This window comes from Gorilla gorilla, chromosome 18 (assembly GCF_029281585.2).
Source record: "Gorilla gorilla gorilla isolate KB3781 chromosome 18, NHGRI_mGorGor1-v2.1_pri, whole genome shotgun sequence".
In the NCBI taxonomy this organism is placed as follows: Eukaryota; Metazoa; Chordata; class Mammalia; order Primates; family Hominidae; genus Gorilla; species Gorilla gorilla.
In genome coordinates this window covers 34,608,270-34,632,074 of record NC_073242.2, presented here as the reverse complement: position 1 = coordinate 34,632,074, position 23,805 = coordinate 34,608,270, and the positions used below count along the sequence as shown (strand labels likewise).

Here is a 23,805-nt window from a genome sequence, read left to right as displayed (position 1 = left end):
TAAGTTATTCTTAAACTATTACTAACATCCTTCCCACTACTTATCCATTATCATAGAAATCTAAAACTGTTTGCTTAATAATATTGAGCTTAGTAGGATTTGCAAAACACGACAGCCTAGAATGAATATACAGATGCTGGGAAACACAAGTGAACGCTGCTGGGTGCTGCTGAAAGAACCACGCAACACGGGCACCTGCTAGCAAGGCTCATGGCACTATAGAGTCTGGTGTCCAGAATGCCAATTTAAGGACTTACTGTGCTTTTCTTGGAATGCCACTCACAGAAAGTACACAATTCACATAAACATATTAGTATTTATTTGCAAGAATGATTCATTGTTTGCAGTAGACAGAGCCAGGAACACACAGTTAGAACATGGCATCAGTACAAGGCAATCCTGACTAATGAGATCGTGACCACGTCTCTCCCACATGTTCCTGTCCTGGTTCCTGTAAACGGCGACCCAGACCTGCAGCTCCATGTGGTGACACCTCCTGCTCCTGCCTCTCCTCTGTCGCTGTGGATTCCTCCAAACTGTGATTGCTAGACCTTAATTTTCAGCAGGAAATTAACACACTCTCCGACCTCTTAACTGGTTTTTCTTGTGATGTGAGATGGGAGAAGACATACATTTCCTGAGGCATGCCTGGGAGAAACTGCTACCTGAAGCCAGCTCAGAGGTGGCCATCCTAAAAGATGTTCACTCTGCTCTCGCCTGGCTCTGGGCCTGCCTTCAGGATGCACGTAGACCGGTTTCTGACCCCAATGCTTCCTTTTTATCTCATCTGCTCCCAAGCGGGCTTCCCCTCCTTGTCCCCTTGACCTCTCTGCACCCAGATATTCAGCCTCAAAACTCGGCATCTTCTGCGGCTCCCCTTCCATTGCCCCAGCGAGCAGCCTAGTCACCTACTCAACTCTCACCGTCCTCATCCCAGAGAATGGCAATGCCGCTGCTGCCCCCTTGCCATGAGGACCATGGGGCAGATGGTACGGCACACCTGAGACAGTGGGGCCCCACATCCCCTCTTGGTAGGGCCTTCCAAACCCATGTCCCCCTTTCCTCTTAGCCATCTGGGTCAGGCCCTGCCTGCCTTCTGTCTGCAACATGATGAGGGCACCCTAGCCCATCTCCCAATCCATCCCATCTCCCAATCCATCCACTATACCCAGTCCTGGCGTGCTCTTCGGAAAGCACAGCCCTGAGTTCACACACCTGCAAGGGCTCCAGCCCCCAGAGACCAAGACTTCCACCCCAGGTCCCACTGTGCCCTGACCATAGGGCCAAGTGCCCTGTTCTCCAGCCACAGGGGATGACTTGGGGCTCCCTGCTTCTTGCAGCTGTTCTGCACACCTGGGAAGAGTGGCTTCCCCTTCGATCCAGATCAAACCCTGCATATCAAATTGGTGCAAGAGGGTGGGCTTTAGTGATGTCGGGAAAAATGTAAAATGCACATACCCTCTAAGCCAGAATGGCTTCTAGACATCAAGCCTGTAGCTCTACCTGCCAAAATATGTATCCATCGAGATGTTCCAGACTACAGTCTGGGGGAGAAAAATCTGGAAACCGCTTAATTGTTCAAGTAGAGCAAGGGTGAAATAAATTATGCAACAGCCATTACGGTGGATACTATTAGCTTTCAGAAGGACTGAGCCAGTTTTATTAAATTAAGAAAGGTGGCCAGGCACAGTGGCTCACGCCTGTAATCCCAGCACTTTGGGAGGCCAAGGCGGGTGGATCACTGGAGGTCAGGAGTTTGAGACAAGCCTGGCCAACATGAAGAAACCCCGATTCTACTAAAAATACAAAAATTAGCTGGGTATGGTAGCGGCCACTTGTAATTCCGGCTACTCAGAAAGCTGAGGCAGGAGAATCGCTTGAACCCAGAAGAGGGAAATTGCAGTGAGCTGAGATTGCGCCACTGCACTCTAGCCTCGGCGACAAGAGCGAAACTGTTCCCCCTCCAAAAAAAAAAAAAAGAAAGGCAAATTTCAGAACAGTGGAGTTTCTATTTGACTTACATAAATATTGACGATTTCTGCAGTTACACAAGAGACTTGACAGTGAGTGCAAGGGTAGGTGTGCCTGGGGTGGGTGCTGTTTACTTCCTCATCTTTCTGTAGTGTTTTAGGGTTTTTCCACACTAGAAATTCATCACTTTCCCTAAAATATCTGCTCCCCACAATCTCCTTCCCCGAGGCTCCCTTTCCTTTGGTACAAACAGTGACACACATACAGTGCTTACTATGTGTGATGTCTTGTTCTAAAAGCTTCTAAAAGACCACTTTCCTCCTTAGTGGAAGAGCCAAAGACTATCAGCAACTCCAAAATCAACACCGCACTTTCTATGTGGCTACCAGGGGTCTCAAACTCACCTGCCTTAGAGGGCCAGGTGGTTGATGTAAGTCAGCAGAGCAGGCCAAGGGGAAAAGCAAGAGGGAGTAGTTGGAACGGTGCCGAACTGGGACACACTTGCCCATGGAAAGTCACACGCATAGACACTTTACTGAACACACACCTAACCAATACGCCTGCAGGTTTGAGATCTCTTGCACGGCATCACCACTCCTTACTGGCAACTGGGCAATGCTGAGGACTTTGGAGTCTGGAAGGTTCTGGCCAGTCCACAAAACAAGGGAAGTCAAAAGTTGCTACTTCCTGTTAGCAGTGACTTGCAAAGCAGCTTAGGTTCAAGTGACCCCTGGCAGTGCACAGGTCAGGGTGTGGCATCGCTGAGCTAAACGTAACCTGCTCACTGGAAGAACAAGGCAGCTCATATTTCAGCAAAAAATGGATGTATTTCACAACCCTAAGAGAGAATGCAGCAGCAAATGGGGGCGGGGGCGGGGGAAACCCAGACTGGGTTTTCTGCTGAAAATCCAGTTGGGAATTTGTGCTGTGACCTACATTACTCTGCCACCTTCCAGCCCCCTAACTTTCTCTCTCCTCAAGGAGCAGGAGAACATAATGTATTTCCCAAAGTTAAATTACTCTGCAGAAAACCATTTTAATAATGCGCTAAATGACAGCACAGCAAATCACTGAAGCTGTCACCGATTTGCGGTCCAGTTTCACTGAGCGAATTCTTGGAGTCCGAGCCTCCCTCCACAAACGGTACCTGACATCTCCCCGGGGATCTCTGCCATCTGCAAAGTGTCACGTCTCTCAGTAACCACCCTTTCCCCAAATGTCAGATGACGAACACAGCACGGGGCTTCCAAAAGATGTGGGTGTTGGGAGGCTGGCACTCATCTGTTCCTTGTGTTGGGGAGTAGACTCTGGTCCCCCCCAGGCCACACTGATATACAGAGTTCAAAATAGAAAAGAAATGCCCCACTTCCCACTGGCCTACTTTCCAATTCAGAGCTGGCATTAGCAAGGGAGGCAACGGGAGGCACAGAGACTGGGAGGAAAAACTCAACCTGCCGATTCTTCAACTCAGATTTGTGCAGATGGCAGATTATTTAGAAGTCATGATGCCTCTCACAGAACACAGTGAAATATGGACACGTCAAATGGAATTTAAAAATGGAAGAGTGTGTGTCAAAGCAGGTTCCATCTAATACTGGACTGAAAGTTATAATATTTGTGAGGAAAAACACAAGCAATTTCTACCCACTGGTTTTTATCTTTCCTGCCCACCTTCTCAGTTCCCAAACCAGAATGGGACCACCATTCCTGAAGCTGACCAGTGGCCCTGTTCATAGAACACACAGGGGCACAGTGTGCAAACCAAATGCATCATGAGTAACGTGGATGTCCGCAGATTCAAATGGAGGGGCCGTGGGAGCAGTGGGGAAGAGCCAGGACTGCAAACTCCAGAGCCAGGTGGTCATGCAGGCAGGTGATCCACACAAATGTATGACATAACCAGGCAAACAGCATGGAGGGGATGCTGGATCAGTGCCCAGGACACAACAGGAGATGGGGGTTCAGTGGACACAGGGAATCCAAGTGTGGGAGAGTAGGGGAATGGCGCTGTGACCAATTCTTCTGATTTTTCAAGAGAAGCTAGGCTGGGGGTGGTGGCTCACACCTGTAATTGCAGCACTTTGGGAGGTCGAGGTAGGTGGATCACCTGAGGTCAGGAGTCCGAGACCAGCCTGGCCAACATGGCAAAACCCCATCTCTACTATAAAAAATACAAAAATTAGCTGACTGTGGTGACACATGCCTGTAATCCCAGCTATTCAGAAGCTGAGGCGGGAAAATCACTTGAACCGGAGGTAGAGGTTGCAGTGAGCCAAGATTGTGCCACTGCACTCCAGCCTGTGCAACAGAGTAAGAACTTGTCTCAAAAAAAAAGAAGCTTGACATCTGGATTTTTTTTTCTGACACCTTCTAATTTTTTGATGTTGGCAAGTACTTGAATTAAGAAAAATAAATAACAGGCCGGGTGCGGTGGCTCACACCTGTAATCCCAGCACTTTGGGAGGCCAAGGCGGGGGAATAATGGGGTCAGGAGATCGAGACCATCCTGGCTAACACGGTGAAACCCCATCTCTACTAAAAATAAAAAAAAAAAATTAGCCAGGCGTGGTGGTGGGCACCTGTAGTCCCAGCTACTCGGGAGGCTGAAGCAGGAGAATGGCGTGAACCCAGGAGGCAGAGCTTACAGTGAGCCGAGATCGTGCCACTGGGAGACAGTCTGGGAGACAGAGCGAGACTTCATCTCAAAAAAAAAAAGAAGAAAAATAAATAACAAAACAAAACCCCACTATACTGGTTAAATAAAATAAGTTGGAGAATCAAGCTCAGTCCACAGGCTGCAGGCTTCCCACCTCCATCCCAAAAACATGGGCTATGGTGCCAAACACCCTAGGATCCCCATGGGCTGGGTGGGGACCCCGGGACCAGCCAGTTCACCCCTTTGAGCCTCACTTTCCTCAACACTATGAAACATATTTCATTGGCTCTCCAGAAGATGAGATGGGTGCTCTGAAACATAAGGCTGGCATCCACAGGAAAATGGGGGGCCCGCTCTTTAGTGAACAATCCAGTTACGTTCAGTAACTCAAATGGACTTTTTGGATCCTAAATCAACATTTGAAAGAACCAAGGAGAAAATCTGTCCAAATTTATAAGAATAATTATGCTTTGGGGGTTTATTTCCTTAGGCAGGAGATTTGTATTTTTTATTTTTTTTTAACCAGAAATCTCTCAGGCTCAGCTTTCCAGCTGAGACAGCAGTCTCGCCGCTTTCTATGGGCAGCACATGGAGAAAGGACACGATCACATGGAGATTCGTCAGCACGGGTAAGGCTTGGCTGTGGCTCATCCATCATTACCCCAAAATGAAACAATCCGTACATTCCGACCTGTAATCCCCTCCTGCTCAAAAAGGAAGAAGAAGGGGGCTGTGTTATTTGGAACAGTGAGGAAAGCCAAAGAGCTTTTATTAAAAGCGCTGTTTAATTTCAACTGGGGTCTAGACCAACATGTAGTCAAAATTCCAGTGTCAACACTGTGTCATTTGCCACAGTCTCCCACTGAAATTCTTGTTTTGAAAAGTCCATAAATCGAACCTTGTGTTCTGTTCTGCGTGCTAATTAGGCACAACAGGTTTCTCTCTCCGTGCTGACTGATGGCAACCAGCATGGCTGAGATTCACGTCACGCTGAAAGGCTCGCATTAACGTGCAGTTTTTACAATTCGGCACGCGAATGTTTGGGAAACACTGGACCGGAGATGCCTGGGCTGTGGAGCCCCGCAGGGGGTGGGGGACACTGACTTGCAGATGGGGCAGCGCCTCCTGCTCACACTCTCAGCATCAGGAGTATCTTAGGAACAACTCGCTAACTCAGTTTTCACCAGGGAATTCAGTTGATGCACGATGACTCCGCGAGAGACTAATTCCCCCGTGCACCCTGGGCCATGGGGATAGCTTAGATGCTAAGAGGCTGTTTGAGCTCATGGAGTCTTTGGCCCCTTTTCTGGTATGTTGATGCATATTTGCACACCACAGGAGGTGACACACTAATGTTGCACCTCCCCACCCCCATCCCCAGCAATGGGGCTCCTGGACAGACTTGTCACATCAGAGAGCAGCCCCTGTCAGCCACTGCAGCCTTTTGTCCTCATTTCTTACTTAGCCTCGTCATTATCAACCAGGTATTATTTGGAGGGAGGAGACACCCCGCTACCTGGACTGACACCCCAAATTGGGGCCTTGGTTGTGTGATCTCCCAGCATCAATAGGCACCCCAAATTTACCTCTGTCGACTATGATGCCATGGCAAACTCAGGTGCCATGTGAGGTCTGGCCATGTAGGTCTGGGTGGGTCATATAAGTGAATTAAGCCATTGAGTTGTCAGCAGGGAGTGGTGTGGAGTGCAGGTCATAGGCCCCATCTAAAGGGATCAGCCACTCCTCACCCAGCTGATTCCTGTTATATAGGACTGCAGCTAGCTGGATAAAAGTCCTTGACCTTTTCAAGAGGTGGCAGAAATGCACATCTTGATATAAAATCTGCTGTTTAAGTTGGTTGGAAGCTCCTTTGTTTGCTTAAAACATCTGTGGGCCACATGGGGTGCACTGTACCTCAGAAGCCTTCCAGGGCAAAAGGGGACTTTGGTGCATAAATCTGTTTAACATGTGAAGCAGTGCAGAGTGAGGGCAGCAGGGGATCCCACTTGACCCCAGGGGATCGCGATGACAAGGTGCTAACCAGGACAGCTCCAACACCAGGCCTCAGGGCAGCGCAGCCCCTGCGGTTCTGACTGAGGTCTTCATAAGAGTGTGGGCTCCAGGAGAAAGGGTCCATTGGAATAATCGTCGGGCTAGAGATGTCTGCTCAGTGCCCAAGCACCGCCGGCACACCTGCCCTCTTTCTCCGTGTGGAAGACGTGTTCCTAATGAGGGCCTCTGTGCCCAGCCAAATGTCCTGCTCTTTGGAGAGGTTTCCTGCACCTCTCACACCTTCTCTATGGCAGCTTCTTTTGCTTCTTGTGCTCTGTGTAGCCAGCGGCTGCACTTGGTTACCTGTAGAAAGGACACAGATTACGGAGGCTTTGGTTTTTGTTTTCGTGGTTTTTTTGTTTTGCTTTTAGCAGCTCACCCAGAAAAGTGGGTCTTTGGAGGGCAGTTGTGTCAGTTCAGGGAAATTGGTCACAGGTTATTAGGGTTGAAAAGGAAGTCTGGTATTCTCACCTGTTAAATTCAAAAAGCAAATTCCATTTATGGGTAAAATTCACCTGAAGGAGTTCCCTGCAGACGGGCTGTCGGAGGACCTTTGATTCTGCTTTTCTTGGCATTGCTACTCCCCTGTCACTCGCTGCCCCCTGCCCTACTAAACCCAAGTGGGTTTCCTTATGCCTCTACCCCTCTGGTTTTTAACTAAGGGCAATTTTGCCTTACTCCCCAGTTCCAGGCACAGCTGGGAGTGAATGCAGACATTTTTTATTGTCCCAATCATGGGGGACAGTGCACCAGAATCTAGTGGGTAGAGGCAAGGGATGTACTGAGCATCCTACACCTCACAGGACGGCCTCCTCCCTGCACAGTAGAGTTATCTGACCTGAACGTCAGTAGTGTCAAGGTTGAGAAGCCCAGAGCTGGCCTGAGGAGCTGGCTCGTTGGGTCTTATAAAACCAGCTACAAAGCGCTGGGACTCCACAGTCAAGAGAGAGAGAGAGAGAGGGAGGAGAAACCAACATGTGTTTAGCACCTGCCAGGGTCCAGGTATTAGGCCAGGAGCTTTTTATTTCTTTGAGACAGAGTCTCACTCTGTCACCCAGGCTGGAGTGCAGTGGTATGATTTCAGCTCACTGCAACCTCTGCCTCCCGGGCTCAAGCGATTTTTGTGATTCAGCCTCCCAAGTAGCTGGGATTACAGGCATGTGCCACCATGCCCAGCTAATTTTTGTATTTTTAGTAGAGATGAGGTTTCGTGTTGGCCAGGCTGGTCTCGAACTCCTGGCCTCAAGTGATTCACCCATCTCGGCCTCCCAAAGTGCTGGGATTACATGAGCCACTGTGCCTGGCCAGCTTTTCATTTATTAACACATCCTTTCTTTGAGGTTGGTGTTACTGTCCCTTTTTTCCAGATGAGGAAACTGAGTCTCACAGAGTGAAGTGGCCAAGCCATAGTCTCACAGCTGGGACGTGGCGGCGTGGGGAGTGTGAGCTGGGTGTGCACGATTGGCAAGCCTCTACCCTTTGTCACTGTCACACCAAAATGAAGCACTTACAGAGCAGTCTTGAATATCTTCAGGGCTGGGGCTTTCCAGGTCCTGCATTTTAACTGTGGGTCCTGTGTGCCCCTCGGAAACAAAGCCAGGCTTGGTCACGCTCGTCTTCCACCACTGTGTGTCTCCTCTGGAGGTCCTCAGAGTATAGAGGCCACAGCCACTGTGTAAGCCCTGCCACCACTTTGGCCTTTCAGTGCTTAGATCGGCCATGGGAGCCCTATTGGTGCTGTCCAAGTTCCTACCCATCTCCCCTTCTTTGAGGTTAATTGAAGAAAGGGCTAGAAAATGGGGCTGGGGAGGGTTAAGGAACTTCTGAGAGCTTTGACCCCAGCTGAGAAAAGGGGTCTTTGATACCTGTTCGACAGCCACTCGGAGCTATCCTGTTCCTAACTTGTTTGCCCATGAGCTGAGCCCTTTGTCTTCATCTCACACACCCAGGATGTTTTGCCTGGACCAGAGAGAAGGGTGAACAAAGCCCAGCTTTGGTGCTGGCACTCGCCTGTGAGAGCAGAATCTGCTGGCTTAGCACACATCACTCAGAAGATAAGGCAGGTTACGGCTTGCTGAGTAAGAACAGGATTTCATGTTTTTTTCTTTTTTACACACGAGAACTTGCTGTGACAGAGTTGAGGATGTTTTTCTCACTAGCTCGTTCTGGGAAGACAGGTTGAGAAATTAGTAATGCAGCAGGAAACAAGCAGTACTGTCAGGGTTGGGGGTAAAGCTAGTTTATAACTTTCACATTAAAGGTACAAGCAGAATGGCCTCATCAGTAAGGAGGGCGGCAGTTGTGCAGGCTTGGGTTTGACTCGAGGCCATGCCGTTTACTTTATCAGTGATCCTGGATTAGAACCTTTAGGGACTTCATGCCTCTATTTTCCCCTCTGTAAAATGGGACTAATTATAGCCCCTACCTCAGAAAGTTGAAGAGTTCACACCTAGCACAGAGAACGCACTAACTAGTTTGGCTGTGGCTGCAGCAGGGGTCGCTTTTGTTGCTAGCAGGAGTGTATACAGCTAATTTCTGGGTTCCTTAGATCCAGGGCAGAGCTGGGATTAAGAGGTGTTCAGGGGGCTGGGCGCGGTGGCTCACGCCTGTAATCTCAACACTTTGGGAGGTCAAGGCAGGCAGATCAGGAGGCCAGGAGTTTCAGACCAGCCTGGCCAACATGGTAAAACCCCATCTCTATTAAGACTACAAAAATTACCCAGGCATGGTGGTGCACACCTGTAATCCTAGCTACTCAGGAGGCTGAGGCAAGATAATTGCTTGAGCCCGGGAGGTGGAGGTTGCAGTGAGCCACGATCACAGCACCGCACTCCAGCCTAGGCAACAGAGTGAGAGAGAACGCGTCTCAAAAACAAAAAAAGAGTTGTTCAGGGCATGGGGGTCGGGGGAGCACACAGCAAGCACATTCACTGAGCCTATTTAGGAGACGATGTAGATTTATCCATGTATCTCCACCCACGGTCACTCCCTTTCCTCCCAGCTGTTGGTCAAGTCGATCTCAGAGGCTGGGACTCTGGGATCTTGTTAGCATAAAGATGCCATCCCCCTGGCCAGGCCCTAAATTGCCGAGCTCAGAGACCAGACTGCAAGGTGCCAGGCACACCCAAAATAAGGTACCTTCTTTTCACCTCGGTAAACTGGTTAGTGTGGTACACGTTTAGATTTTAGTATAGTGGCTAAGCCAAAGCTCTGTTAGTAATATCCTACAGGAGCTCATTGGCAACTTGGTACATGACAGAAAGAGCAAGACTTTGAGCCAAACAGACCGGGCTCAAATTCCAGCCCAACTACATAGCAGCCTTGTGAACTTCACCTCTGCCTCAGCATCCCCATCTATAAAATGGGGATAGTGGCAAAGATTTCACAGGCTTGTTGGGAGGATTAAAGGAAATATTACCTACTAGGAGCTTCTCAAAGGGAAGCAATTTTGACTTTGTTTTTACTTCTTTATTCAAACTCTCACTTCAGTCCCAAAATGATTTGAGTTGGCAGCTTAGATATTACAGTTGCTTGCCCTACTTCATGTCTTTTTTAAACATTGGAGCATCTGAAACTTCGCTTTGGAAAAAGGGAAGCAGATTTAGGTATGTTTGGCACAATGACCTCTATCCTATGTGCGGTTTAAATAACAAAAAAAAAAAGTAATAAAATATCTCCTATATTAGAGAGGCGTGTCCACAGCATATAAGTTGTCTGGCTGGGCGTGGTGGCTCATGCTTATAGTCCCAGCTTTTTGGGAGGCTAAGGCAGGAGAGTCACTGGAACCCAGGAGGCGGAGGTTGCAGTGAGCTGAGATCATGTCACTGCACTCCAGCCTGGGCAATAGAGCAAAACTCCGTTTCATAAAAAAATTGCCATTTATAGACCAAAATCGTCCTGTCCCACTTAAGTATAATTGATCTTGGTGACAGCTTTCTTCTCAGTGGGACAAGGAAATTCACAGCTTTCTGCATTTCCCCTTGCACTTTTTTTTGAGACGGAGTCTCACTCTGTCGCCCAGAATGGAGTGCAGTGGCGTGATCTAGGCTCACTGCAAGCTCTGCCTTCTGGCTTCATGCCATTCTCCTGCCTCAGCCTCCCGAGTAGTTGGGATTACAGGGATCTGCCACCACACCCGGCTAATTTTTGAATTTTTTTTTTTTTTTTTTAATAGAGTCGGGATTTCACCATGTTAGCCAGGATGGTCTCGGTGTTCCAAAGTGCTGAGGTTACAAGGCGTGAGCCACCGCACCCGGCCTCCCCTTGCACTTTTAAAATGATGTGTGGGAGTAATAACTGAGAATGGTTCCTTGGTTTGGTTTTCAGGTATCTCCTACCATGTTGATGCTGTGTAACAAACATCTATGATACTTTGTGATAACATATTGCTCATGCATGAGGTGATGGGCTAGGAGGCTTAACTGGTCTTGGCTGAGCTGGCTTCTGTGTCTGGGAATCAGTAGGTGGATGCAGGAGGGCCTTGACTAGGAAGAATGGAAAAACCAGGCTGTGAAACTGAAAGATCCACAGATCTTTCATCCTCTTCCCAGGACCAGTGGGCCAGCCTGGGCATGTACAGTAGAGAGCACAGACAGGGGAAGCCCACCCATACGGGTACCATCCAAGCTGTGAGTATGTCACATCAGCTGATGTCCCATTGCTAAGGAAGATTACAAGGCAGAAACCAGAGTCAGTGGGAGGGCACTGCAAAGTCACGTGGCAGAGGGGCACAGAGAAGGGTAGATCATGGGGCCATTTGTACACTTGCACAGATTAATGACCTGTTCTAAGCAGGAGAAAAGGGGGCTGTGGGCATGTAGCAGTGCTGTGAAATGCTACAGCAAGTGATACAAATAGGGGGAGGATGGAACAGACTAGTAATTCGAGCCCAAACCATCCATGAATCCACAATGGAGCCCAGAAAGACATCACTTTGTGTATTCTGGGATAGGGCCAAGTTTAAATAGATTGACCAGAGTCCTAGTTGCCTTTACTTTCACAAAAAATTAACACACAGTGCAATTGACTTTTGCTCTTGTTCATGTCTGTGAATTTAAACACATGCATAGATCTGAGTAACCACCATCACCACCAAGATATAGACCAGTTCCTTCACCCAAAAAAGCTTCCTTTTTCCCTTCTAGCTGCACCCTCCCCCACCTCTAAGCCCTTGTCCCCACCCCTCTAGTTTTGTCTTTTCAAGAATGTCACATAAATGGAATCATGCAGTAAGCAACCTCGAGGCTGGCATCTTTCAGCATGTGTGAGAATCATCAAGTTGTTGGGTGAGTCAGCAGTTTGTTTTTATTACTGAGCAGAGTTTGGTGAAATGGATATACCACGGTTTATCTATTCATAAAGGAATAGATAAACTTGCATTGTTTCCAGTTGTTGGCAATTTTGAATAGAGCTAGTGGAAACATTCAAGTGCAGCTTTTTGTGTGAACAAAAGTTTTCATTTCTGTGCCGCAAATACCTAAGAGTTGAGGACTGGGTCCTGTAAGAAACTGCATTCCCACAGCATAGGAGAGGCCCAGTTGCTCTGCACCCTGGGCAGCATGTGATACTGTCATGATTCTTTACTGTGGCCGTTCACAAGGATGCAGAATATCTCATCATGGTCTTAATTTGTGTTTTCCGAATGACTAATGTTGAGCATCTTTTTGTGTGGATATTTTTCTTTCACACATCCTTTTTGGGGAAGGAAGTGTGCAAGTATTTTACCTGTTCTTAGAAACTAGGCTGTTTGTGGTTTTACAAAGATTTGAGTTTTGGGAGTTCTTTGTATATGTTAGATACAAGACCTTTGTCGAACATGTGACTTGCACATATTTTCTTGTAGTCTTCAGCTTCTTTTCAGTCTTTTGCATGACAGCTTTTTAATTTTGATGAAATTTACTTTTTGTGTCCCAGATCATGCTTTTGGTGTCATATCTACCGATTGTTAGCCTAAACCCAGGTCAAAGATTTTCTCCTAGGTTTTCCTCAAAGTTTTATAGCTTTACATTTTAGATCTGTGATTCATTTTGAGTGGACTTTTGTCTCAGGTCCAAGGATTGGACCCAGAGCTGGAGGGCTTCTCTGAGAGCCCTGTCTGTTCACCCCCTGCCCACTTTTGGGGTCAGGCTGCCTGTAGTTTAGGCTGGAGGATGCTACAGGGGAAAAATGGTGAGCTCACTGCGGGTTTCCTGGGACAGCAATAACTGGTCATCTCTACAGTCTAGCTGCTGCTATTCACTTTCCTGAGTTATTGACTAGCTGCCTCATGCATCCACTCCAGGTTTGAAAGCTCACTTGGAGGGGAGACACAGGGGGAGGTGACCTTACTACACATCATACCCAGACCTGGAACCTCTTCCTCAGCATTGTCTATCCTGAAGTATTATGGAATATTGGTGCATGGAGAGAAGGACTATGGAACCATGTATCATATCTTGTCAGGGAGAGAATGACAGGAGCAGGGGAATACCACTAACACTGGGGATGGTCAGCCCTGATGGAGGACTTCTGAGTGCCAGAATTACCTTCTTTACTCTTCACAGAATTCCCTGAGGGCAGTTACCATGTGCAGGCTCATTGTACAGATAAAGAAACTGAGGCTCATGGAGGGTCATCAATGTCTCAAAGGACCCACGCTTAGTGCTTGATGGAGCCAGGATCTCAGACCCAGACCTCTGGGATCTGAGTCCCAGGTCATAACCATTCCAGCATGTAGTTGTTCATCAGCCCCCCTTGTCAGGCTGCCAAATTGCTCTCCATACCAGACCTCGACCCTGAGGTCACACTCTGGGCCACATCTCTGTCGGGGTCCGTCGCATCTTCCTTCAGCCAGCTCCTAATGCAGCCGTGCTGACACCCGTTTACCACTACCCTGGGTCGGGAGTGGGTTCCTGATTCCCGTCACCTTCTGTCTTTCCAACCCCCTGGAATGGAAAGGTCCAGAGGGCAGGAACCAAGCTCACCTCTTCCCCTCTTCTCCCAGCTTTGTAGCATATGCCTGGAAACCAGTCAAGGCCTGATGAATGTTTATGATGATGCAACAGATGTTTTCCACTGATTGCCTGTGGTACATCCTGGGCCCACACAGGAGGATGCTGGATCCACTTCAGAGACTTGGCTTGTCATATGAGTCCAGAAGGGCTCACGCTTGCAGCACCGCTCTGTTTTTTCTTTTTTTAAGTAGCTTGGCAAAGATATTCCTAGTCACCAGTTAGTCCAAATCCTCCAATATTGTCTCTTCCCAACGGATCCCTAAATTGAGCCACCATTTCCAATTCAGCCCACGCCACCTGGGCTCCTGCTGGGTGTCAGGCCCTGTGCTAACCCTTTTCCACACAGGGTGTCATGGAATCTGCAACTCTGAGAGGGATAGGACCTAGTGTTATTCCCTTTTTATAGATGAAGAAATTGAGGCATGGAGAAATGGAGGAACTTGCCCAAAATCACAGCTAGTAAGTTTTAGAGCTGCTGTTAGAGCAAGAGATTGTCTCAAAAGGAAAAGTTAGACCCAAGTTCTATCACCCAGGGTGGAGTACAGTGGCACAATCTCAGCTCACTGCAACCTTCGCCTCCCAGGTTCAATTTTGTTTCATCAGCCTCCCAAGCAGCTGGGATTACAGGGACCCACTACCACACCTGGCTAATTTTTGTATTTTTAGGAGAGGCAGGGTTTCACCACGTTGGCCAGGCTGATCTTGAACTCCTGACCTCAAGTGATCCACCCGCCTCGGCCTCCCAAAGTGCTGGGATTACAGGCGGGAGCCACGGCACCCAGCGTGGGTCTAACACTTAAACTTGTGTTTGAAGGCAGACTGTTGGGAACATGGACTTTGGGGCCAGGCTGGTGTTGGTCCCAGTCTTTTACTCTTAAATCCTGTGCAGATAAGCCCTAGACTGTCACTGCCTGTTTTAAACAAAGTATTAGTTAAATCGGTAAGTAAGTGAAGTTAAAGCATCCTGTAAGGTGTGTGGACCCATGAGCAGTACTCAGAAATGCTAAATATCTGAGTCTCTAGAGGTCCCAGAAACATGATGTGTGTGAGTAGGGAATCTTTGCTTAGCAAAACTATAGCGCCCTACTTCAAATTAGCTTGAAGCAGAAAAGAAGTACTTACTACTCCTGTAACTATGAAGTCCAGGGACTTGGCTAGCTTCAGGAATAGCTGGATCCAGAGGCTCAAAAAGTGTCAGCAGGACCCCGTTGGTTTCACCCTCAAACATGTTCTGTCTGGTGGAAAGATGGATCCTGGCAGCTGCGTATCTTATGGATGGTTTAGATCCATGCCCTAAAGCATAAGTGTTCTCAGCAGCTCCTGTAAAAGTCCTAGGAAAAATCATATTCATCACGTTGCTCCTGATAGCTGTAGCGGAAATTCTAGAGATTCTGAATGATGCAGCTCTGGGTCATCAGCACATGCATCTGGGTCCATGCCTGTGGCCTGGGGAATGGAGCACCTTGATTAGCCAAATCTGGATGAGGAGCAGGGTGTTCAGTCCACCTAAGCTCATGGACTGAACGTGATTATTCCAGAAGGAGGGGGCCCGATTCACTGAAAGGAGAGAAAGTGGGTGGGCAAACATATGTTCATACTGCGGGGTCTGGTGTACAGCTGTCAGTAAAGCCACAGCCACCTGTGCTGGCGAGTCGTTGTTTAAGAAGCTTGTGACACCTTTGGCCCAGACTTCCACGCCCACTGAGCCACGAGATCATGCTTCCGTGGTGCGTCCCAGTTCATCCTCCCCAATGGAGTGGGCAGTGCCCCAGTGCTCCACAGCTGGTGCCATCTGTCTCCAGACGCGCTTCCAGCCTGCATTCAATAAGGCAGTCGTATCAGAAAATATTAACCACGGGAATTAATGAATTTTGGCATTGCAGTGGAGTTGATTGGGGGAGATTTTCCAAGTTTATTTTCCAAGATGTGTCTGGTGCTCTAGAGATTTCTCCCAGCCCATGAGACAGGGACACCTTCATATTTGGAAGAGAGAAGCCAGTGGTGGAAAATCCTCTCACCACACTACAAGAGCTTGCATATTCCTTCATCCTGGATTGCCGAAGGTGGAATCCAGCACCCTCTCGTTCTAAGCGAGGAGCCTATCTGCTGGGAGAAATGGTCTCGGCCAAGGTCACGCCACGAGTTAAATGCAAAGGCCCTGGGCTCTAGACCACGTTGACTCATCACATTGCAAAGCCACAGGAATCACATTTGTAGGGGTAGAGGTCTTTCTGCAGATTTGGTTGTGGAAGGCTGTTACAGAGAAGTCCATAATCCTATCTTCACCGGCGTCATTCCTAAGAACACAGGGGATGGGAATGGGTGGTGTGCACATCAGCCAAGGGTCCAGAACCGTGACAGCCGGTTCCTCACCACACCAAGATTGAAACTTACCCAGATTGCAACTCAGGACCTTACACTCTCAGAATGGCGTCCAGGCCACAGGGGAAGGTTGTCTCCTGACACTCAGGGAAGGTGGACCCCAAAGTCATGAGGCAGCAGAAGTCAGTACTGTTGGAAAGGAGAAGTGATGCTGGGGAGTGGAAGGTGTTGTGAGGTGGTTCTGCTGAAACATTATGTCAGCTGGGGGAACTTGGACATTTATCTTATCTTATTCTGAAGAGGCCGATTTCATGATTGGGGTCGGCGGGGGTCTAGATGGCATTTTTCTGTGGGGAATTGTGTGGCCTAGGAACATTCTCCGGAATGTTACAGTGAGGGATTCATTGTTCTGCAGGCATCTCTTAATGAGTTGTCACTCCTGACTCCGCATCATGCCTTGAGATCGGCAGGTTCATGCCAGACTCTGTTTACTTCTCATGAAGCCTTTGAGAGCGCTGTCACTCGAATTCTCTTCCCTGCACCATCCCTTTAATAGGAGGGGAAACCTCAGCCCAGAGAGGTGAAGGGACATGCTGTGGGTCGCACAGCTGGTAAACTGCAGAGCCAGGATTCTAGAGACCAAGCTGTTGACCACTGCTTCATGCCCACTTATTCAGCAGGAACTCCTTGGGGAAATGCCCCCATGCAGCCAGTGTCGACACAGCCCCTGGCCTGTGCTCAATGGGCCAGTAATCAATAGTCATTAGATGTTATCATCCCTTGTTCACTGTATTTCCAGATGAGGAAACAGGCTCAGAGAGATTGAGTAATTTGTCCTAGGTTGCACAGCTAGGAAGCAGCAGATATCGGCTTCAGTAGCCACGTCTGTGAGGCCCTACTCCTGTAGCACAGCCATGAAATGCACTGTGCCAGCCCTCAGACCCAGGCTGTAGTAGCCAGCTCTGTGAGGCCCTACTTCCCTAGCACAGCTATGAAGTACAGACACTCTGCCAGCCCTCAGAGAAACAAATATGGTCAATACAAAAAAGGAAGGGGTGGGGCAGGCAATGACAGGGAAAGGGCCTCTGTTCTCAAGCAGCTCCAAAGAGTACTGTTGAGAAATTGGTTTGCCACTTGGCCCTCTTTACATCTGGAAGACTCGCACCCACCAGAGCAAGGGTGTCACATACTTCCAAGTACATAAAGAGTGACAACCCATTGTCACACAACAGGTGTATTAACAGGTGTATTGTCTGCTTCCTAACTGGGTCCTGCCTGGCCCAACCCCTAGGATTGTTCCTTCCAGGGCTTGTGGACAGATAGGATGCCAGTGACTCTCCTCCTGCAACTGTGGCAAGACCTTGTGTCCTGTCAGAGTGGGTGACCAGGGCCTTTGCCAGCAGAGGAGTTATGGAGGAACCCATTTCCTCTGGAATCTAGAGGTGCAGAAAGCAAGGGTCTGGCTGTTTCCGTCTGTTCTTGTTCTGAGTCTAGACTATGGCCCTTCCCGGCTCCAGGTTAAGGGGAGGGGCTGGTGCAAGGTGGGTGGCCAGAGACGAGGTCACCATGAAGCCTTCAGATTTTAACTTGAGATGGAGAGGCAGCTTTTTAAACAGTACCGTTCACCACTAGGCATACAGGGGCCCTTCAAGTCTCCACCCGGAGCCTACTCGGCAGAGCTACAGTGGGCAGCACAGACATAACCCTCAGCTGAGCCCACTTGGTCTCCTGCTTCCTCTTTCAGCTCCCAACAACTCAGCCGGCACAGGGGCCGCCCTGCTGACTCTCCAGACCTGTGGGGGAGTGACCACCTCTCCTTGAGAGGGGGAGCCTAAGCCGTGGGCATTGGGGTGGGGTACCTGGAGCATTCTAGGTGTTTGACAACTAAGGGCAGGATGTGTGCTTCAGTAGGGACTATAATTTGAATACCTGGATGCCAAAAAAAAAAACCCACACCCTTGAGTACACATAATGGGAGTGAAGCAGTCCTGGGTTTGAGTCCCCAGTCTCTCACTTTGCTGTGTGACTTCGGACAATGTATTCTCCCCATCCACAAAACAGAGCTAATAACTTCCGCCTGGTAACATAGGGATGGGCACTGGTGCAAGGAATGTAAAGTAACGAGGGACATAGGAGGTACTCATTGCTGTAGAGGTAAACTTGACGTCTCTTTTCTATCCTTGGTACAACTGTATTAGTCCGTTTTCACAGTGCTGATAAAGACATACCTGAGACTGTGCAATTTACAGAAAAAAGGTTTAATGGACTCACAGTTCCACATGGCTGGGGAGGCCTCACAATCACCGTGGAAGGCAAGGAGCAAGTCACGTCTTACCTGGATGGTGCCATGCAAAGAGCTTGAGCTAGGAACGTCTTCCTTATGAAACCATCACATCTCAGGAGTCTTATTCACTGTCAGAAGAACAGCACAGGAAAGACTCCCCCGTGATTCAATTATCTCCCAATGGGTCCCTCCCATCATACGTGGGAATTCAAGATGACACATGGTTTGGCTGTGGCCCCACCCAAGAAGAATACAGGTGGAACATAAATGCCAGATTGATCTACTGATAAACAATTACCAAGAAGAGGGGATAAATCTTCCTTTCTGAATCCATCTAGACCCACTGTGATTAAAGCTATTATTTTGACTAGAAAACTAAGAAGATATGATGAGAAAATTAGACATTTAAACAGCTACCTTCCATGCAACAATTTATTAAAGGAAATTTTAAATACAGATGATTAGGATTGCTTTCAAAATATATGAAAATAAAGGGATTAAGATTACACAGTCACCAGTAAGATCAGGCTGGTTTGGTTTTCCCAGGGCTGGGAGTGCAGCTGGAAGCCCTAGGAGAATGAGAGCAGGGATGAAGAGAAAGTAAATTCCCCACCCCTCCATCCACCCATTCCTCCAATTAGTACTTACTGTGCACCATTTCAGATCCTGATAGTTCAACAGCAGATAAAGCATCTGTCGTCATGGAGGACACAGACATTGAATAGTGAAGCAGACATGCTATGTCAGGTGGCGATTTCCACTGAAAAGACAGGAAACATCATCACAGTCAGCGCAGAGGAAAAGAAGCCTGCTGGGGATGTGCCGTTTATGGTCCAGGAAAACCACAGGGATAGTTTGACATGAAGTGGAGACTTGAGACAGGGAGCCAGGCAGTGGACACAGCAGGTGCAAAGGTCCTGCAGCCTTGAAGACTTGGCCCCTGGGAGAAACAGCAAGGAAACCAGGGCAGCCCAGGCACAGAGGCCTTGCAGGCAAGGGAACGGAACGCTCGCTGCCACGTGGAGCCAGCAGAGGATAGAGCTTTGTTATGGGTGATAGAACAGGTAGTTAGGGGACCGTGTGGGCACCCCGGGGAGAGGGAATGGTGCTTCAGGCAGCCTGGGAAGGGGTATTCTCAAAGTAGAGCTACCAGAACGTGCTGCTGGTTAGAATGTGGGTGTGAGAGAAAGAGTGAGGAACTGGAAGAACAGAGTCCCGAGCTGTGGTTAACATCCCCCTACCGCACGAGGAGGATTAAATACACCCCTACGAAGTCAGCCTCAGCACCATCAAGCTGTCCCATGGGATGGAGATAGGATTCCCACCCCAGGCACCATCTCCTGTAATGAAACCTGGCCCTGGAGTTCCTGTCTGGGATCTGCATAGCATGGCGCCCATCACTGCTCCTTTAAGCCTCCTGCTGTGAAGCTGCAGCTGCTCACACTTGCCTGGCTACCAAACAGGATAGGCTCAAGGATGCTCTGCAGGGACAGCCTTACTGAGCACCAAATTCCAAACTGGAGTTGAGCAAAATGAGCCGCTTCCTTCAGCAGCAGTTCTAGGGCTGTACAGGGGCTGGTCCTAGGGGTTCAGGGACACCTCAATCCCCAGTCTGCCCTCAAGGTGCTCAGTCTGTTGGGAGGTGGGGGGGAGGCAGCATAGCACAGTGGTCTGGAGTGAACATGGCATCCTGGAGTTTTGTGCTGCTCATGTTGATAAGGCAAGCACCACCCCTGGCACAGACAGGGTCGGGCATGACGTAAAAAGATGTTGCTGAGAGACATTGAGGTCCATTTCTTGGGTCAAGCAGGAATTTTCTATCCCTGTTCATTCTTAATCCTGGCCATACACATTTGCTCCCTTGCTCATCCCACAGCGCCTCCCACAAGGCCACACTGGATCCTGCCACGGTGTTGGGTTACATTTCCTTCCTTCTGGCTCACCAGATGTGGACCTGACTGGGAAGGCTGGAGGCTACTGTCCCTGGAGCCCTGCTCTCCTGGCTTGGTGCCTCCATGGGGAATGACAGTGGGTACTCTGTGCCCACATGGAAAGGAGTCCCACACCTTCCACGGTCTCCTTTGTAACCTACCTCTGGCTCCCCCACTATGGCACGTCCCTGTACCATGGCATCTGTGTCTCTTGGACAGCACCGGGCTTTTAGGATGAGTGGTCAGGGTTGTCTTGTCTGGACCAGATGCTTTGAGGGTGCAGCCTCCGGGAATTCCCTCTGTCTGCGGATTTTCTATGACACTGGCTTCCCCGTAAGTCCCACTCCAGGCCAGGGTACTGTGTCCAAGCCCCACAGCAGAAGAGGCTCTTCAGGGGCCTCATGTGGTCTCAACTCTGCAGGAAGTGAAGTTTAAAGCCCAGAGCACTGCAGGGCATTGTACTGGGGTAGGAGTAGTACATCCAGGGCTCCAAGGTGTTTTCTGTGCTGAGCTCACCCCTCATCCCCCAGCCACCAGTGCTGGGTCAGAGCTGGGCTGTTGTTTTCCCACGGCAGGCCCAGCCCTGTCCAGGTCTCAGTTCCTCCGCTCTGCAGCTAGCGCCCTTGGCCTGAACCCTGCACATAGCGGCACTCACTCTGGCTGTAGGTATTCTCCAGTACCTGCTATGGCCTAGCTTTCAGGGACCTCTCAAGCAACAGGACAAGTGAGGCCCCTGCTCTCCCGTGCTTTGGGTCCATTTTAGCAGCATAAAAAGCTTGTGGAATATCTTAGGTGAGTCCACTCTTGCAGCTGGGCAGGCATCATAGTGTTCGGCTCCCTGTTACATAGTGTCGTTTCTTGGGGACATAACAGATGGAAAATCCTGGGGTAGTTTTGATTTAGCAGTTATCATTATCACATGTGCTGTTCATGGAGTGTCTACATGGGCTAGGCCCCCCTCAAGATGCTTGTATATGCCAGGCATGGTGGCTCACGCCTGTAATCCCAGCAGTTTGGGAGGCTGAGGTGGTAGATCACTCAGGGTCAGAAGTTGGAAACCAGCCTGGTCAACATGGCAAAACCCCATCTCTACCAAAAATACAAAAATTAGCCATGGGTGGTGGTGTGCACCTGTAGTCCCAGCTACTCAGAAGGCTGAGGCAGGAGAATCTCTTGAACCTGGGAGGTGGAGGTTGCAGTGACCCAAGATTGCACCATTGTACTCCAGCGTGGGCAACAGGGAGATCCTAACACACACGTACAAAGATGCTCATGCCATTTTTCATCCTCTATTCTCATATAGCCAGTAAGGCATGGAGTGGGCTTCCACCCTGGGACCCCAGTCCTAAGACCTGCCTTTTTCTACTCCAGAGTCCTTGCCCTTCATACGCTCTCTGTAAAGAGCATAGCTGCCGAAACCAGCTTGAGGCAGTCCCAAGGCCTGGCATCTTGATGTTGCAGATGCTCCTTGGAGCCAGGAGAGTCATCATACAAAGTCTGTTCCAGCATTTACTTTGAGACCTGTTGGTAATTAATAGGTGATTTCTATTTGCAGACAAGGCCCAGCACGGCTTCTGTGCACTGTGTGGGCAGGCCTTGCCTCCTTGGCCATATGACTGTGGTTAAACGGCCAAAGATGGTTCAGACTAGAACAGAGATCAGAAAATGATGGCCCACAGGCTAAATCTTACCCTCTACCTGTTTTTTGTAAGTAAAGTTTTATTGGAACATGCCCATTCATTCACACTTTAGCTTCTTTCTTGTTATAAGGGCAAAGTTGAAGAGTTGTAACTGAGATGGAATGCCTCCCTGGAGCCTAGTATGTTTACAGTCTCACCCTTTATAGGAAGTTTGCCAACCTATGGGCTAGAATACTGAGGCTGATGTACACTCACATGTAAAGGGAATACCTTCCATACCACATGTAGTGATATGGAAAAAATCTCCATGATATTATCACTAAGAGGATAACGCATGTAAGAGTACCACATAATACCTTTCTAATTTTAGAAATAGCAAATATGGGCCAGACACAGTGGCTTGTACCTGTAATCCTAGCACTGTGGGAGGCCAAGGTGGTTGGGTCACCTGAGGTCGAGTTTGAGACCAGCCTGGCTAACAAGAGGAAACCCCATCTCTACTAAAAATACAAAAATTAGCCAGGCATGGTGGTGCACGCCTGTACTCCCAGCTACTTGGGAGGCTGAGGCAGGAGAATCACTTAAACGCGGGAGGTGGAGGTTGGAGTGAGCTGACATTGTGTCATTACATTCCAGTCTGGGAGACACAGTGAGACTCAGTCTACAAAAAAAAAAAAAAAAAAAAAACAAAAACCACCACATATGAGGATATATACTTCCACCAGTGCATACATACATGCTTGTATATGTAACGTATACCTGTAGAAAGACACATTAAAAAATAACCGTCGCTTAGTGGAGGACCAAGGTGGGGAGACTCACTTTTTCACATATTTGTCCCCCCTCATGCTCTTATTCTGCACTCCTGTGTTGCCTATTTAAAAAAGGTGATGAAATAAAATAGTTGAAAAAGTATATTGAGGCTGAAGAGCTGAGATAGGGAGCAAAGAATATGTCTTAATTTACCTTTTTACAGATGATTTTTGAGCAGTATTTTCATGATAGATTCTTTCTGGGAGGAAACCTGTGAGGGGAGGGGAAGCTCAGAATTGCTGGTTTTATTTAAGTGGAAATAAATTTTTAGTTGACTCATAAAGGTAGAATGGCTTAGGGCACAACAGAAAGGTGTTTCTCGATCTAAATATTTCTTCTCTCGCTGAGTGATGGGCTTCTAAACAAGGTGCCATCCAGATGAAGTGGGGTGTTTTCTTCTTCATGTGATCCTCTCTTTCCTTGGATGAAATCTGGTCTGAAATGATGAAACTGGTCCACAGCCACCAGGAGAATCTCAGAAAACCCTCAGTACCGTCGTGCAGACTTCCCCACAGAGAGCCTTTAGGAACACACTGCAACTCAGATCTGCCATCTTCTGAGGACAGTCTAAAAATCACTGCTCCAGAGGTTGACAGCATCAAATGTTTAACCAGTTTCTCAACCCACCAAAAAGCCACTTGTAACCTCAGAGATATGTGGAATCATTCTTTTGGGGGCTAGTCTTTCCATTTGCAGAACTTCCCCAACAGTAGGATTGCTTTCAAGTTGGGGTCTCAGCCACAGCTTGCACATTCGATCACCCGGCATGCTTTTAAAAATACGGAGGCCAGGCCCTGCCTGGTTAATGCAACATTCATCTTTGGGCCTCAGCATCAGGATCTTTTTGAAGTTCCCCAGGTGATTCTAAGCTAAGGTGCATCCAAAGTTGAGAAGCCCTGCTTTCAAAAGGCTGGAACAAATTCTGGTGTTAGAATCAGATCTGAGTCTGAGGCATCAACCCAGCCAGTATTTTCTGAGCTTTGGTTTCCGTTTCTGTGCGGTAGGATCAAAGTACCACCGTCCTTTCAGGTGGTGAGCCAACTTCTGGAAGGGAACAGCTGACAAGAAATAATTACTTTCTGGCTGCCTTGTACACATACCAGGGGCCCGCTTCAGAAGCACATGGGCGTCAAACTTTTGTCAC

General features: G+C 48.6%; 1 protein-coding gene across 14 annotated transcripts in view; it reads left to right on the top strand.

The window, feature by feature from the left end:
* The window catches only part of SNX29 (sorting nexin 29), a 630,208-nt gene that overhangs the window by 584,381 nt on the left and 22,022 nt on the right, over positions 1-23,805 (top strand). For 9 of the 14 annotated variants that reach the window (XM_063699638.1, XM_063699637.1, XM_063699642.1 and 6 more), the window contains one exon: positions 5,154-5,256. The exons of the other annotated variants lie outside the window; for them this stretch is intronic. In XM_063699638.1, the coding sequence (XP_063555708.1) occupies positions 5,154-5,256 (103 nt within the window). The remainder of the gene's footprint in view (positions 1-5,153; positions 5,257-23,805) is intronic. 14 annotated transcript variants of the gene reach the window in all.